Source organism: Cynara cardunculus (assembly GCF_001531365.2).
Source record: "Cynara cardunculus var. scolymus isolate 2C chromosome LG 11, CcrdV1, whole genome shotgun sequence".
Taxonomy (NCBI): Eukaryota; Viridiplantae; Streptophyta; class Magnoliopsida; order Asterales; family Asteraceae; genus Cynara; species Cynara cardunculus.
Window position 1 is genome coordinate 10325527 of NC_037538.1, and position 16733 is coordinate 10342259.

At 34.6% G+C, this 16733-nt stretch overlaps 3 protein-coding genes across 4 annotated transcripts; all 3 read left to right on the forward strand.

Moving 5' to 3' along the window:
• The first annotated feature begins 694 nt into the window (after positions 1–694).
• Positions 695–5099, forward strand: LOC112521062 (autophagy-related protein 8f-like). 2 transcript variants are annotated; one of them, XM_025129695.1, is made up of 6 exons: positions 695–759; positions 1349–1394; positions 1561–1616; positions 2322–2374; positions 3503–3621; positions 4788–5099. In XM_025129695.1, the coding sequence occupies exons 2-6, from the start codon at positions 1358–1360 to the stop codon at positions 4880–4882; spliced, it is 360 nt and encodes a 119-aa protein (XP_024985463.1). In that variant the 5' UTR covers positions 695–759; positions 1349–1357; the 3' UTR covers positions 4883–5099. The 2 variants fall into 2 exon arrangements, with proteins under 2 accessions (XP_024985463.1, XP_024985464.1); XM_025129696.1 differs by having other exon boundaries at positions 709–759; positions 1354–1394.
• Positions 5100–5919: 820 nt separating this feature from the next.
• On the forward strand, positions 5920–7343 carry LOC112521475 (L-lactate dehydrogenase A-like). The gene is made up of 2 exons (XM_025130360.1): positions 5920–6578; positions 6794–7343. The coding sequence occupies exons 1-2, from the start codon at positions 5970–5972 to the stop codon at positions 7235–7237; spliced, it is 1053 nt and encodes a 350-aa protein (XP_024986128.1). The 5' UTR covers positions 5920–5969; the 3' UTR covers positions 7238–7343.
• Positions 7344–8699: 1356 nt separating this feature from the next.
• Positions 8700–13328, forward strand: LOC112521437 (NADH dehydrogenase [ubiquinone] 1 beta subcomplex subunit 8, mitochondrial). The gene is made up of 4 exons (XM_025130295.1): positions 8700–8920; positions 9303–9389; positions 9494–9589; positions 13087–13328. Exons 1-4 carry the CDS (start codon positions 8783–8785, stop codon positions 13141–13143), a joined length of 378 nt encoding a protein of 125 aa, XP_024986063.1. The 5' UTR covers positions 8700–8782; the 3' UTR covers positions 13144–13328.
• Positions 13329–16733: the final 3405 nt, after the last annotated feature.

Sequence of the window (16733 nt, forward strand, 5' to 3'; positions counted from 1 at the left end):
TAAACATAATTTAAATTATTTCGACACTAAATCTAAAATAAATTATAATAAAAAAACTTGAAATAAGAAAATTACATTAAAAAACAAGAATTTTTAAAAAGGTTAATTTGATACTTATATCGATATATATTTTTTCAAAATTTTATGATATTTTTAAATTTATATTTTATTTAAAAATAAAAACATTACCACGTTTTCAAAACCACATAAAAACATATTATATCAATATAAAAAAATAAAATAAAACGAAATACTGAAATCGAGATATATCTTGATGCATTGCACAAGTACCCTATAATAATATAATAAAAAGTTTGTTAAAAAATCTCACTTAAATGGACTCTTTATATTGACTCCGTACGTTAATTTTTAGTATCTCATCGTTTGATATATGTAAGGAGCTCCCTAGAAATAATCTATATTATTTATATTATATACAATTTGTTTATTTTATTTTATTCAGAAAATACTATTAAAATACTTTATATTTGTAAATAACTGAAAACAATATTTAACCAAATTCCCTTCTTTGAGGGTCTAGATGTCAAAACTATGAAAATAAAGGGGCTAATTATAACAAATGATAAAATGATTTAGAGTGAAATACAAATTTAACCCCTTGAATATCTCCTTTTTGCATTCAAGCACACACATTGTTGGAGTACAAAACAAAACCCAGAGTAGTTTTCTATTTTATCATCCTCAAAAATCAATTCATATTCATACCCCAATCAGTTTCTCTCTCTATTTCTCCTAAAGGTTAGCTTTCTTTAATCATATCGTCTGCTACGAGTTCCCCTTTGATTACTTTAACTAATTTCATTAATTCTTCATCTATATTCGTGTTCTTGCTGCGGGGGGTTTTGTGGAAAAATCGAATAGGTCTTGTGGGGTTTGATCGCTTTCTGTTAAGTCTTACGTGTTTTCTTCAGATGGGTGGGTTTCTGATTTTGAAGATGTTGAACTTGTGATGACTTGAAGAGCTTATTATTAGGGTTGCTTTGATTTTGAGATAGTGTATGCATATTTGGATTTTGCTAATAGAAAAGGGAAATAATTATGCCCAAATTTGATCACTTTGTTGGCTTATTTATTTGTGTATCAACTAGTAGAAGGTGTAAATAGAGTTGAATCTTTACTTTGAGGAATGTTGATACATGAAAATATAAATGCAAAAATAACCATATTACTTGTATAAAACTGATCATTATTGCAAAAGTGCAGTGTTTGTTTTCATAAATGCTTACTATAAAAGCCAAGAAACGATCTCTTGGTTAAAGAATCTATACTTCATGTTATATGGGTGTGGATTGTTTTTCTAAATCAGTTTTTATGTATTGTTTGTTAGTTCAGGGAAATGGCAAAGAGTTTATTCAAGCAAGAGCATGATCTTGGTGAGTTTTCCCTTTGTTGTATCAACATTTTGACTCCATTCATTTTTGTTCATGTTCATCGATTTCGTTGGTTCCATTTCAATGTATCTATGCATCTTGGATTTCATTTTTTGTTTGGATTCGGAGAAGTTTCATTGACTTTGAGTTGTGTATCGGTTTGTTTCAGAGAAAAGGCGTGCAGAGGCTGCTAGAATTAGAGAGAAATACCCTGATAGGATTCCGGTAACTGTTGATCTTTCTATAGATATATCATGTCTCTATAGATGACCCATTTTCGTGTTTGCCATGAAATTGAAGGTTTAATGTCAAGACATGTTACATTTCTTTTATTTGCTATAATTATGATGGAAATATAGGTTCTATCGTTGTTCTCTTAGATATTTATCTTTCTAAGGATTCTGGCTAAAAGGGCTTATGTACAAATTGTTTTCAAGCCTTGAAGATGCCACATGGCTTTTGAGGGTTCACTTGACCTATAATTTGTCTGACCTAGAATTTGATGTTTTATTCGCCCCATGAAAATCACGACAAGTTTCTACTTTGAGACGACTCGAATTCCAGCAATTCTTTTTTGGGAAAAGATTCTGAACAAAAAAGACTAATTTATCCTTGAATTTTTTCTTCTAGTAACGCATATTTCAAGTGATAGTATGTTCAACTTTCCCTACTTGCAGTTAAGTACCTCCTTTAGTTTGAGGTTAGTTTAGTAATTTTGTTCATTTTCAACTCTTTATGTGTGCCGTAACTGTTGCAAACCTTTATGGGGTGGTACGGTACCAATATCAATATTTCCAAGTACTTCATGTTGTTTAGATTTCTCTTCTGGTACTGGTCTCCTTCAAGAGAAGTATTTCTTTTGTGGGATATAGTTTCAAAACGAACTTGTTGATTTTGATTTGAGGTTAACTTTGATTTGGTTATTTTAAGGTGATTGTGGAGAAGGGGGAGAGAAGCGATGTCCCCAACATCGATAAGAAAAAGTATGTATTATGCTATAACTTTTCCTACCTTATTTGTTCAATTACTTAAGAGTTTGTTAAATGCTATGACGCTATTTGTGATTATACACATTTCGACTTATGTGGTCAAATATATTATTACTTTTAGGTCCCGTTTGATTTGTTGGATTTGGAATGAATTCTATTCCAATCTCGCATTTGGTTTAGAAGAAAGTCTAGAATAGAAATCGTGAAATCCACAAACATTGATTGGATTTAGAAATCCCGTGGGGGTAGTTGGTATTAATTTGTAAAATATATGAAAAACATTCATTTTGTAATAAACAATTAATAGAAGGTAATTTACTTATTTTTTTAATTATTTATAATTTGTTTTTTATAAATTATCTATAAAGAACGGAATTCAATTCCAAATCCTACAAACCAAACACACCAAAGATTCCAAATCCTTCCACGAGATCCAAATCCCTCAAAAACATGCTGTCAGACCAAGCGGGCGCTTAGTGTTTTGATAGAAGATTGATGTAGAACTATTTAGATTAGAATGAGATACGAATCAACGACAATCCTAAGCTTATGCAACACCGTCTTTAGTTTGTCCCGTACCCAACTAAAACATAAGTTGAACGAGTTTTCAATTACGCAAACCGACATCATAACTGAAAACAAAACAAGTCTAGTAGATTTAGATTTTGCCCTTGCCCTTGTCTATTGTCGATGTCTCGAGTCTTGAGATGTATACAACTAGTCAGCTGAATAGCTCAGTGATTTCATGGTTTTCTTGCCCATCCCGAAACATAACTTCTTAAGAACATTCGATAAACATATAGCATCATATAACGAAATCATGCACACAAAGAAAACTTTGTTTACACCTTGAGATCTTGTGAAACCTCGTATGGTATGGATTACTGTTTCTCTTTGTTGTTTCGCTCTGATGGGAGCTACCCAATCCTTGTCGACCTGCGTGCCTCATATGCAAAGTACTCAAACTCCTTTAAAATGCAAAGTACTGAAATACCCGATCCTTATGTAACATGTTGATGTGATATATAGCTTATAAAACACACAACGTGCATAATGGCAGTTCAAAACTATATACATGTTCAAAGGGTTCATCAGGTGACCTTTTCAAGTTGAAAATTGCAGGTACCTTGTTCCGGCTGACTTGACCGTTGGTCAATTTGTTTATGTGATACGTAAAAGGATTAAGCTAAGCGCTGAGAAGGCTATTTTCATATTTGTTGACAATGCCCTGCCACCAACTGGTAATCTTTCCTTCGTAAATACCCCATAATGAATTAAGTGTGTATTATCTGCAATAGTAAACAACCGGTTATACTGCTGTTTGTATCTTTTTAGAGAAAATAAGGTGAATACCATGAAGATTATAGAGTTTTAGATTGTCAGTCGGTTATATGTTTTTCATTTCCTCCCATGAGAAGACAATAAGATGTAGGTCTTGTGTGGTGAATGATAATAAAAGGACAAGATTGACATTGTGGGCACCTCTATGTTAACGTTCCCATCAAGAAAAATGGCGGGTCAAGGGAAAAATGATCTCGTTTGCAGTTAAAGCAGAGTCGAGTGGTGTGTTTTCAAAATACTACGACCTCATTGACTAGAATTGAAATATTCATGGACCTAAATGTGTGTATTAGGCTCAAGGGGGAAGTTCAAGAACCATAAATTTTTTGGAATTGTGAGAACCGGTATATGCAATATATATATATGTATACACGATGCATTCACAATATCAAATGTATATTTATCAATGTAGATTCAGGTTCAGGTTAAAGCCACAAAAAAGTGGAAAACTTGAACACCCTAATAATCATTCATTTACCTCGTATGTACATGTGCATAAATGTAATTGAAAATGTTTTCTGGTTTCTATGCACTGGTGCATTTTATGCACATGTGCATACCGACCAAATGAATGGTTATTAGGGTATTCCTTAGTTTTCCACTTTTTTGTGGTTTTTCCCGTAATCCAACCCTGTCAATGTATATGTACTATATATGCAAGTATATATATGTAGGCGAAATATCGTGTGAGAAGGAGGGTTAAGGTGAGAAGGGATCTGGACCCTTGGTCACATTTAATCTCAAACCCATCCATGACGTGCTTGATATGACGATTGATCCGGTGCATCTTGGTGCATCTAAAAGTGGAGATCCCTTCTTACGCTTCTCACCTTGACTCTCTTTCTCACCGGAACCCAACCTATATATGGATTGGTACATATACTTGTTGAAGTTAATATATTGTATATGCATCAATGTATATATTGTGTTTTCACAGTTCAGAAAATATTTATGGTTCCTTTGGTTCTTTTTTACGAATTGGTATCGAATCAGAGTTGGATTACGTTTGCTCTCAAAAGTCAAAACGTAACCAAAACGAGTATTTTTGCTGTGGCATTTCTTGCAGGGGCGATTATGTCGGCTATATACGAAGAAAAGAAGGATGAAGATGGTTTCTTGTATGTTACCTACAGCGGAGAGAACACATTTGGAGACCATTGACATTTTATTCGTTTTCTTGGTCTTTTCTTTCCTTGTATTTGGGATCTTGTTCTTTTATCAAGAAGGTACAATCGTAGAACTGTATATAGTCTAAACTCCAAGTGTTTGTCTGTTAATAATCATTTGCTTTTCATTTTATTGATGAATGTTTGATGTCTTCGTATTGATTTTGAAACGTTTCTTGTTCGTTTTATAAAAAACCGAGCAAATTATGTGATTTGATATTGTCATTGTCGGGTATTACATATTGCATCGATTTGTTTTAAACTCTTTATTGAATTTAATCGACTTTTATTTGAAGGGTCGGGTTTAAGGGAAATTGCAAAAACTAAGAAACATTCTAATGATTATTCATCGATACAGTATGCACATGTGCATACAGTAGTTTGTCCGGATAACATACATTTAAACTAGAAAATATCTTCATTTACTTGTATGCTTATGTGTATATCGTATTTTCATTTTATGGGTTTTTCCCCTAACCTCAATCTATATTTAAAATCTAAGAATGTAATTTAGTTAACGGAATTAATTGGAGCGCCCATTGTTTTGATTTAAGGATGCTAGTTATTATATATAAAATTGGAGTGAATGGTTTTTCTAAAACAGCCTTCTACATGACGGTAAGACTTTGGGGCCATCTTTTAAGGTCTAGAATCCATAAATTTCAAATTCTAAAATACGGTCAAATGTCAATTCCCTTTGTTTCAAGTTTGAACCATATTCGTCATATGTCATTAAAATATTATTTTGATTTGTTTTTAAACGTATTCTATCATTAATTTTATGCTATTTCATGATTATAGTTGTAAGATATGCAATTATAGTTGTACATTCTTAGGTTTGAACTATATCATATCTCCATGCAATTGTTATCCGTGCGTCGTGCGTGACCATCATGTCTCCCATTACCTGCCCTACCCTCTCCAGTCGACCTTTATTCTCCTTTCTTATTTTAATTAAAATACAAATACGACCGCTGGTATTCTTGCATTTCCTCTATATAAAACCCCATTTCATCGTCAAATCAAATCAAATCAAATCCATCCGTCACTCCACAGATTATACAGTTTTTAGACGCACAAAAATGCAGAAAACTGCTTCGTCTTCAACCTTGGGTCCAGATGGTTTAGATATTGCTCAATCCTTCTTTAAACCCATTCAGGGTTCATTCCCACCCCCACCGACCAGCCGGAACACCAAAATATCCGTCGTTGGTGTCGGCAACGTTGGTATGGCCATCGCCCAGACCATCCTCACTCAAGACCTTGCCGACGAGATAGCACTTGTCGACATTAACGCCGACAAACTCCGCGGAGAGATGCTAGACCTACAACACGCGGCCGCCTTCCTCCCACGAACCAAGATCTCCGCCTCCGTTGATTATTCCAGCACTCTGGGATCGGATCTCGTCATCGTTACCGCCGGCGCCCGCCAGATACCCGGAGAGTCTAGGCTAAACTTGATGCAGAGGAATCTGGCTCTCTTCTCTAAGATGATCCCCCCTTTGGCTGCAGGGTCGCCGGAGACCATTCTGCTGATCGTCTCGAATCCGGTGGATGTGTTGACTTATGTTGCTTGGAAACTATCCGGGTTTCCATCGAATCGGGTCATTGGGTCCGGTACTAATCTGGATTCATCCCGATTCAGATTCCTCATTGCTGATCATCTTGACCTTAATGCTCAGGATGTGCAGGTGAGTTACATCGACGATTTATGTATTTATTATAAATATTAATTTGAATTTATCCCCATTTTTGTAGTGAATAGAAATTATTTAAAAAAATTAAAAATGCAATTGTAAATTAAAATCAACTAGTGGAATCTATTATGGTTTTAATTTATAAGTTTAGTAATTTAAAAAATATCTCATATTTGAATCTCATGCTATTTTATCTCTTCGTGTTTTAGGCTTATATCGTGGGGGAGCACGGAGACTCGTCTGTGGCTTTATGGTCAAGCATAAGTGTAGGAGGGGTCCCGATTCTTAGCTTCTTAGAGAGGCAACAAATTGCGTACGAGAAGCAAACACTCGAGAAAATCCACAAAGAAGTTGTGCAGGGTGCATATGAGGTAATAAGCTTGAAAGGCTACACGTCGTGGGCCATTGGCTACTCTGTGGCTAGCCTAGCTCGAAGCATACTCAGAGACCAACGTAGCATCCACCCTGTTTCGGTGTTGGCCAAAGGGTTCTATGGCATTGATGGTGGCGAGCCGTTCCTTAGCCTACCGGCACAATTGGGGAGGAGCGGAGTATTGGGGGTCACAAACGTACATCTTACCGAGGAGGAGTCCCAACAACTACGAGAGTCTGCAAAGACCATTTTGGAGGTGCAAAGCCAATTGGGTGTTTGACTTGATGGCATAACGTTATGTAAAATTGCTCGCTTTTATGTACCTTTTAAGTTCGATGTTCTCGTAACCAGTGATTTTAATATCAAAAATAATATTCACATCCTAACAAGTGCTATCAATTAAGAGACACTTCGTACACGATTAAAAACACTTGTGTATTGCATGCGTATGACTACCCTTGGGGGTTTTTTGTACCCAACACGAAATGGACGGAATAGTGTTTCAATTCATTAAATGCAAGAAATGTCTTAACCTTATATAGCCAACAATTAGCAATTAATGGCAATGTTGGTTTATGAAAGGGGAGTGAACGCATACAAAGATTAGTATGCAAATTGACATACATACACAACACGAAAATGATATTAGGTATTGTCAATGTCTAGTGTCTTACTCGGAAATGATTGGTTAAACGACTACATTGATTCATGGATTTCATTTTTGAGGAAAGTTCTCAATAACCTTTCATTTCAATGGATACATATCATAGACCATGAAATTAGTAGCTGTTTAACAAAACTTCAATACGACACTATGCAAATACAAGTATAATAATTAAATAAAAAATCAATATGTAGGACATAAGACGATAACAATTGTCACATACATAAAGTCAAAAAGTAGTTAAACCCGAATTTAAGTTATGGAACATGCATCTTCAATGATAAGTTGATCAATAGTTGAAGGATCTTCAGCTGCAACACCAGACTTTTCAGCGATAGGCCGTACCTGATTCATCAATACCTAATGCGAGACCACCGCCTAGGGGCTCAACCTCTTGAAACCCCGGCCCCGCAAGGAGGTGCGACCCCCTTGACCCCCGCTTTATGGCGATCTAAGGTGATAAGGGCAACATTTGTAAGTATGCACTCCATACCACTTAACTTACGTATGTTTGCCTTATTGCCTTTTAATCGATCTCAAGTAAATCACAATTACACCAAAAAGTACTTGATGACACTAAAATTATCAACAACAAGTGTTCATCAAATCATCATTTGGTCTCTTTGGTTGCTTATATCTACCATCATTATTCCTTGTACACAGTTTTGGTAGATGACTAAATAGTAGTCGAGTGAGAAGGGATATTGTTTGAGCTGTGCTTGCTTTTTACGTAACAAATACATAAATTTAGACAGTTTACATTTACTATCATCAAAACTTATAGATCAAAATTAAAAGATTGTTATATTATTTTTATTCTTGTTTTAGTTTAAATAATATAAATTTATGATGTGCATGTATAATAGAAATAAAACATATTAATGTGATTAAAATTAGAAAAAAGTAATTAATATGATTAAAAAATATAAAACTAGGATTAATAAATATGTTTATTTAAACATCTTTTTATATATTCCTTAAAAAAAATCTATAAAAAGGCTGGATTACCGGAAGGTGTAATGGGCTGGGCCGTCCGGGTCAGTTCGAATTGCGAAGCCCCTTCTATGCACACAAGACTGTGAGCCGATCTTCAAACTACTCATCGTCGTGTTGCATTACAGTTTCATCTACCAATTTGAAGAATCCGATCGGAAAATAATAATGGCCGGAAGACTGAGTCATGCCGCGTCTCAGATTATGGGCGGAAACGGCATCGTTGGCCGCTCCGTCGCATCGTCTCTTCGTCTCCGCTCCGGTATGGGTTTACCAGTCGGCAAACATATCGTTCCCGATAGACCTGTAAGTTGTAATTCTCTCTCTCTCTCTCTCTCTCTCTCTATCAATGTTCAGATCACAAGCTATCGGTTGGTATCAATTTCAAATCAATGTGATTTTTGATGTCGTGGTTGGAATTTCGTTCAAGTCCGTTTCAGGAAAAAAAGGAACGAAACCCTAGGGATCAATTAGTGAAGACTGAGCAAAATTCTAGAAAAATTAACATGTATGAGTGATCAAATAGTATAAAATATCGGTTTTGAAATGTGCATGATCGATTATCATTTGGACATGGTGGTCCTACGTAACGGAAAGGTCCAAGGAGATTATGTTTCTTGATCTTTTTTATGTTGAATTTATTTACTGAGAGTTGAGAATATTGAACAATTTTATTTGTTTGCTTCAGCTTCCTGTAAATGATGAGCTTGTATGGGACAATGGAACTCCATTCCCTGAACCCTGTATTGACCGCATAGCTGAAACCGTTGGAAAGGTAAGAGTTTGGATTTTGTCCTTCTGCTGCATTTGTAGGGAAGATTTATATCAACTTCGTTTCTCTCTTCGTATTGAACTCATTGAAGGTATGTCTGTTTTCAGTATGAAGCACTTGGCTGGTTATGTGGTGGATTGGGATTTTTTGCTACTCTTGGATTGTTGGCTACCTGGAACGACAAAGCGTCTAAGATACCATTTGTAAGTCACATGATTTTGATACTGAATATATGGTAAGGAGAAGTCCAAAAATTACATGTTGAATGAATAATACTTAAAAACACAAAGCTTCAAGAATTCAAGCGAAGTGAGATGAATTCGGAAGAGGAACTTGTGCATATTAAATTGCTTAAAGGATAATCTCATTAGATAATTGGATACCCTATATATTTTTTGGGCAGAAAGTAGTTTCTGAATAGTAGGTTGTGTGGGAGTGTACATGATTTATTGACTTTGTAGTGTTTTAAGGTCATCAGTGATTCAGTTCTAGTTCTTATGTTAAGCATAGCTAAAGTCAAACAACACAATTGATCAGCCCATCTGATTTTAATAACGAATGACGGATCAATTTGCCGACATATGAATGTATCATCTCAAAGAATGCCTATATTTTGTTGGTGGAATGATATTATATTGATTTTGGAGGTTATCTAGTTTGATGCTGGCACAATAAAGAGGTCTCATGCTATCTTATTTATTAATCACATGTTGAGAATGTGCTTATACTTTCTTCAGGTCTTTTATGTGGAACTATCACAGATTCCAGAAACATAGCTAAAAGCTAATGACCTGGTGAGGAACTAAACATTTGAGACCCTTTTTCTTAGGCTAAAGTCACAAAAGAGTTAAGAGATAAATATTTTAACTTTTTAGATATGCGAAGATACTTCTTTAGTTTACGAGGAGTTTGCCACTTTGAATCAAAAGGAGTTGTATCTCACAAAAAGAACCTTCTTTCCATGGTGGAACTGTTTACCATGACTGAGCTCTGACCTTTCTGTGTGATCACTAGCCAAACTGCATAATTTGAGTTGCGCAAGGGTCTTATATGTTTTCATTACCTTGATTTGTATCTCTTTCATATATACTTCCATATTTGTACGCAAATATGCAAACCGTACAATATCAAGATTCATGCTCATATGGTTGTGGAATATATAAACGTTCTGTAGATACAACATTTGGCGAACACTTGATCCAGCCTTACAATTTGGTTCTTGGTCTGTACGGTAGTTGAAAGTTGAAATACATAAGATATAATTTGAACAAGTTTTTTTCACTTTCCTTTTGGAATTAATATTACCTTTGAGTGGGTGAAAGTATTTGCTCCAAGTATTGCATTTTCTATCTAGATTTGATCACACTGGAACACAAATATTAAGAGGATTGATCATAATTCATACCAATTATTAAACCCCTTTGTACTCAGTTTTGCCATGAAACCCGCCTTGTACTGAACTCAGGAAAAACTTTCTAGAAGTTTCAAACTGACTGTTCAGGTAGTAATATTCATTTAGATACAAGTTACTGCTGACATGATATTTAAAGGCCCATGGGATACTATGTACTGTTGAGGGAGAGAGATATGTTTTGGTTTGGTTAAAGATGAGTAAGAAGTGGGGAAGGGAGGGTGTTTTGGCATGACTCACTACTTACATGTGAACTGAAGATGATGCAGCAAACTTGTCCATGTCTGTTAACTTATGGGGAAAGGTGAGAGAGTAATGCTCGACAAGCTCAGTATTAAGGCATAGGAGGGACTGCTACATAGTCACTCCTGTGTTGTGGCTCAATAAACCAACTGCAAATAGTGAGATTGCTAAGTCAATGATGGCTGAAAGCTTTTACTAATAAGGAAAAGAAAACACAGAGAGATAACTAGCAATCCGAGAAGCTAGGGGTCTCCCAAATCAAAACCAATTTCTGGCTGCCTCTCCCCCCACACCTGAACTTCTATTTAACATGACGTATAACAGAAACAGCAATTAAAATTCCTCCTCTGCTCTCAGGAAATAATCCCCTGCTGCCAAAAGGCCCAAAACTAACTGATGCCTTATTCCCTATCACATGTTGTCCCGTCCCCAACCTTCTTCTGCTGGGTCTTCCTTCTAGTATAGGTAAAATGAATTGGTGGAAGCATTGCATCCCGATTCCTGGCACCCATTTTCAGCTTGTATTCAACAAGGCTTATTGTGTAGTCGAAGCTTTTGATGGAGGAATCTTCAAAGTCCTGCTCCCAAAAGCAGACAAGGCCACACATTCATCTTTTGGTAAAAGAAGGCTTCTGGTGGCAACCAAGTCATGCAGCCAGAGGTTCAACAACCTCAAAATAGTTTTTTTTATCCTGGAGCAGTTTGCTCATCCAAGTTGGATTCAGGAGGCATCTTGCTACATTTTGAGGGGATTTCTTAACCTGTTGCATATGTGTGTGGAACTACTTGTGGGTATGCACTGGTGCTCTAATTAGGATTTGGAGACCTCCCTCTCTTGTTAGAAGAATATTTTTCTTTCCCTTTATGAATGGTCCATGGCTCCATGCATGTGGTGACCAGTAATTTGGCCAGGCCCAAAATAAGCTCTACTGTTAAGGTTGTTCTGACATTCATACGGCCTAGTTGATCAGATGGACGCTCATAGGCTAGTCAGTTATCGTCATCATCACTTGATAAGTATCATGTATTTCAACTCAGAATTGCAATGAGGATTGTCGATATGGCACTGCGAACTCTCTTTGTTATGGTGGACGGTGGACCCACTCATTTCTAGGTTTCATGATCTTTTTATCTTCTAAACTGGAAAATTTCCTGGTTGCGTAATTATGCTCAAAATGTTATTGCATGGAGGGTTATATTGGTTTAGAACCAGCTATTTCAAGACTTTCAGAGGACTTGCTGATGCAGCTTAGGTTCTAGATGCAACCTTTGTCCATGATCTGAACGAGTTATTACTTATGAGTAAGAAACTATTTCTTGGATGCATAAATGAAATGGAAGAAGAACATCAATAAATCATTGGCTGCTTGTAATTGAGGACCTTCTAATGATTACCTTTATGCAAATATCTCTGTATGTTGGTCAACGTTACTAATTAAATGAGAAGATATATAATTAAATGATATACCTATCAAAATGGCTGGCAGGGAAGGTTGTGAGAACCGATACATGTTGTTGGACTTGGACCTATAAATTAGGGACTAAATCTATGCAGCCACCAAATTTGTCCTAAACTCACCTTTTGTATTTCTTCCCTTGAAGAGAGAAAATGTGCTATAACAAGCATACTTGCTCTTATACAATGTTTGGTGGTCATTGTAGATTTTTGTGCTTTTACATATAGACCAAGGATCGTGTGAGAATAGGAGTTAAATTAAAAAGTGCAAGAAGGGATTTGGACCCTTAATCGCTTTTAATCTTAAAATAACCCATGAATTGATCCAGAACAAGTAGAAGAAGTTTTGTTTTTATATAATCGTGGCACTTGATGAACCTTATAAATTTATAATGTTTCTGCTGGTGGGCACTTGTTTTAGGGTGCAGTGATTGCTTCCTTTATGGAAGACCATACCTAAAAGAATTTTCGTTTGGCTATTTGTAGTACAATGTAATCTGAAGAGTTGAGTGATACCTGCATCGAGTGTATTAGAGTTAGAGTTTGTTGAGTTATAATAATAATTACTAGTATTTATTTGTTATGAACAGGCCCCTAAGGTATTTCCGTACGACAACCTTCGAGTGGAGCTTGGTGGAGAACCCTAGGATGATCATCCGGTATGTCAATCTGTGTATTTGTTTGTTGCATTTGGGGTTTGAACTAGTAAAGGAATAATGATAATGGTATCATCATGTTGAACAAATTAAAGCAGCTGAGACTTATGAGAAGATTTTCTTGTTTCAATGTTGTTTTTTTCTTTCCAAAAGCTATAACTAAGGGTGTTTTCTTTATTCACTTCTGCTTTGTGTATGTGCATGGATAGTCTGAGAATGATTTCCATGATTAACTATTATCCCATCAAAAGTGAACCATCCATCTAAAGCATAGGATTCGATGATGTCTTGGATTTATTATCATTGTTCGTAAAAGGCCTATTGTTTTGTGTTGATACAAATGATCTGTAACCCCGTGGATGTACATTATCATACAGATCGTGCAATCATGTTAAATCTGGTGTTATTTGCCTGGTGGTTTGAGATATCCATTAGTTAGCTTAATCTGCTCAGCTCTTATCTCATACTGTCAACCATTGATGTGATATTAGATTGAAGATTTGATTGACCCCCTATTATCCGTCATGATGTACATACCTTGGGTCATTATTTCTGGATTTGGAAGTCATCTTAGCGGCTGATTGTATTTTTTCACATTAAGGGGCTGTTAGGTTGTGAATTAATGGAGTGAATAGGCTGGTATGGCTTAGGGAGTAAGCCAACAGGCTTAATGCTTCAACCAAGGGCTTATTTGGTCAGCTTAAAAAGTAGATTCAGGAAGAAATTACCCCAAGAATGGAAATTTTCATTTTTATCCACATCCCCTTCCTTTCATCTACTTCCTCCTCTAAGAGCAGTCTTTCTCCTTCAACCCTTTTATTGAACACATTTAATCGATATTGATATGGGTTCTTGTCTCGGGAGATCTCTAATGCAACCACACTCTTTTGAAAATATTTAGTGGATCAAAGTCAAATATAACAATTCTTGAAACGTATTAATGATTTTGAAAAATTATTAATTAATTAAGATGTATATGATTGATAAACTTTGTTTTCATCTGTATTATACTAATACATAACAATGATGCACATTTTTTTAATAGTTCCAAGTATAAAAATAAAAAGTGTAAGAATTAAAATAATTTCATCGTATTTAATAATGATTAAATAAAAAATATTTAATATTGATCTCATTTGAAGGTATTGGCGGGATGATTATAATGATGTAATTTGTAAAAAAAATATTTTAATTAGTATATGATTATTTAGGTTAATAAGATAATGATGTAGAATGAAAAATGAAAAAGTAAAAAGTATTAAATAAATTAAATAAATAAGGGTATAAAGTGTAAGTGTTAAAAATAATTTCATGGTATTTATGATATATAATAATATGATTAAATGCAAAAATATTCAATATTGAACCTATTTTGAAGGTATTAACGAGAAAACTATAATAATGTAATCTGTTAAAATAAATATATTTTTAACTTATTTTAGTTAATGTATGATTATGTATGTTAATATGATAATAATATAAAATAAAAAATAAAAAGTAATGATTATAAAATAAGTTAAATAAGTAAATATAAGAATGAAAAGTGTAATTTTCAAATGAAGTTGAAAATATTGGTGAGAGGAGGAGATATGAATAAATAGGTGGGGTGGGGGGAATCTTTAGCGACCCCTTTGCCAATCGATACCTTATGTTACAATATAAAGTCTCAAATCCACCAATGTTGGCATGTGTAACATGCTAAAATAGATTTATCTGAAAATGATATTATTCCATAATACAATTATCGTTCGTGGTGGAAATAGAGAATCATGCAATGTCTTTCCTTTTATCCCATTAATAGGGTGGGCATGGTGCAAGGGCCTCCGCCCTATCATTCCATTGTATTGGATTTCTTTTTACCGATTGTAACTGTTCACCTATTTAGTTTTGAAGCGTGTTTTTATACGTTTTCCAAGCCAAACATGAAACAGAAGTGTGAAGTTGTTGGAATGGTTGGTTCTACTTGCTTTCTTTTCAAAGTTGTGGGTTTTATTTTTATTGACGATAAATTCTGATTTTTCATGTTTTAAAAATCTAGTTATCAGAAAAAGGCAAATAAAAATACAAAGTATTGAGCAAGGCCTCAACCATAAAATAATAAAAACCTACCATTCAATTACTACTATTTTTATTTAGAATTGTCCCGATCTTACTTTCACTTCTGGTTTTAATCCTTTTTCCTTTTAATTTACCCATTAGTTCAAAACTTGTTTTTTTGTCTCGTTCTAATGATAATACATGTTTATTCGAAATAAATTGAAAAGGAAATTAAATTAATCACATTTAACAATTAATACTTTATATGAGTGAGTTGGGTTCACGTGAGACCAATGGTTTTTCGTGAGACCCGTAAGACAAAAAAATGTGAATAATAAATGGTTGTGATTTAGTTATATTTAAAAATTAATTATTAAATTAATATTTTCAATTAACATATGTGAACAAAATATCAAAGAGTATTTAGGTAAAAAGTAATATATCTTTGATATACGAGTTGTCAGACATATGAACAACTTGTGTATATCTTCAAACCACATCAAACAAAAAAGATTAGACATGTGAACATGTGAACCGTATGAACAACTTGTGTATATCTTCAAACCACATCAAACAAAAAAGATTAGACATATGAACAACATGTGAACCGTATAAACATCTTCTGTATATTCAGGAGCCAACTCTGCTGTATGTACATGAACACCTATGAACCAAGGTATCTAGGGCTGTGTGTTTTCATACGTGTTCACATGTTTTCACATGTTCTGTATGTGTATATGTATTTATATGAACATCTAGTGACTTGAATATACATGAACACTTATGAATCACGACATCTAAGGCTGTGTGATTTCTGATRTGTTAATATGTCAAAGGTGAGAACTGTCGATTAAAATAAATGTGAATTATAGAACATGAACACGTGTGAAACCCCAATGCCAATATTGCATCATGATCAATTATGATATTTTCAAATTTGTAACTCCCAATTAATTATTTGGGAGTTATATAAAATGATAAATTACTTAAATACCCTTGTATTTAATATATGAGTTACATTTGAACCAAATGAAAAGATGTAATATGATTGGTTGAGCTTGGTTAACATAGTTAACACAAAAAAATTGGTTAATATTTGAACCAAACTCTCTCTCTCTCTCTGTATATATATATATATATATATATATATATATATATATATATCTGCAGGGTCCCAAATGAATTGGCTTATTTGAAATTGTTCTTTGGAAGATCTATCTCGTGTCCGGTACTACATGGTTCCACTCTGCAAGAACTCCGAATCATTCTCTTGAAACTCATCCTCTTCATCATAAATGATTTGTTTGCCCCGAAATGACCTGGACCAATAGGGAAATCCCAATTCTTTGGGCTTTTCGATACAATCAAATAGAAAGCCACAAGGGCGCCATATTCTAGGAGCCCAAATTATGTGATTGAATAAATCCTCCTCTATCTGTTGCGGGTTGAGGGCTCCTTCTCCTTCCCCCTCTTCAAACTCCGATTCATCTTTTTATATGAGTTATATATATATATATATATATATATATATATATATATATATA

What these genes read in the sequence shown, in the direction of transcription:
- LOC112521062 (XM_025129695.1), top strand. Translation starts at nt 1,358, where the DNA reads ATGGCAAAGAGTTTATTCAAGCAAGAGCATGATCTTG. An exon ending in AATACCCTGATAGGATTCCG is followed by an intron (nt 1,617 to 2,321) that starts GTAACTGTTGAT and finishes GGTTATTTTAAG; the next exon opens with GTGATTGTGGAGAAGGGGGA. An exon ending in CAATGCCCTGCCACCAACTG is followed by an intron (nt 3,622 to 4,787) that starts GTAATCTTTCCT and finishes CATTTCTTGCAG; the next exon opens with GGGCGATTATGTCGGCTATA.
- LOC112521475 (XM_025130360.1), top strand. Translation starts at nt 5,970, where the DNA reads ATGCAGAAAACTGCTTCGTCTTCAACCTTGGGTCCAGATGGTTTAGAT. An exon ending in TTAATGCTCAGGATGTGCAG is followed by an intron (nt 6,579 to 6,793) that starts GTGAGTTACATC and finishes TTCGTGTTTTAG; the next exon opens with GCTTATATCGTGGGGGAGCA.
- LOC112521437 (XM_025130295.1), top strand. Translation starts at nt 8,783, where the DNA reads ATGGCCGGAAGACTGAGTCATGCCGCGTCTCAGATTATGGGCGGAAAC. An exon ending in TAGCTGAAACCGTTGGAAAG is followed by an intron (nt 9,390 to 9,493) that starts GTAAGAGTTTGG and finishes GTCTGTTTTCAG; the next exon opens with TATGAAGCACTTGGCTGGTT. An exon ending in AAGCGTCTAAGATACCATTT is followed by an intron (nt 9,590 to 13,086) that starts GTAAGTCACATG and finishes TGTTATGAACAG; the next exon opens with GCCCCTAAGGTATTTCCGTA.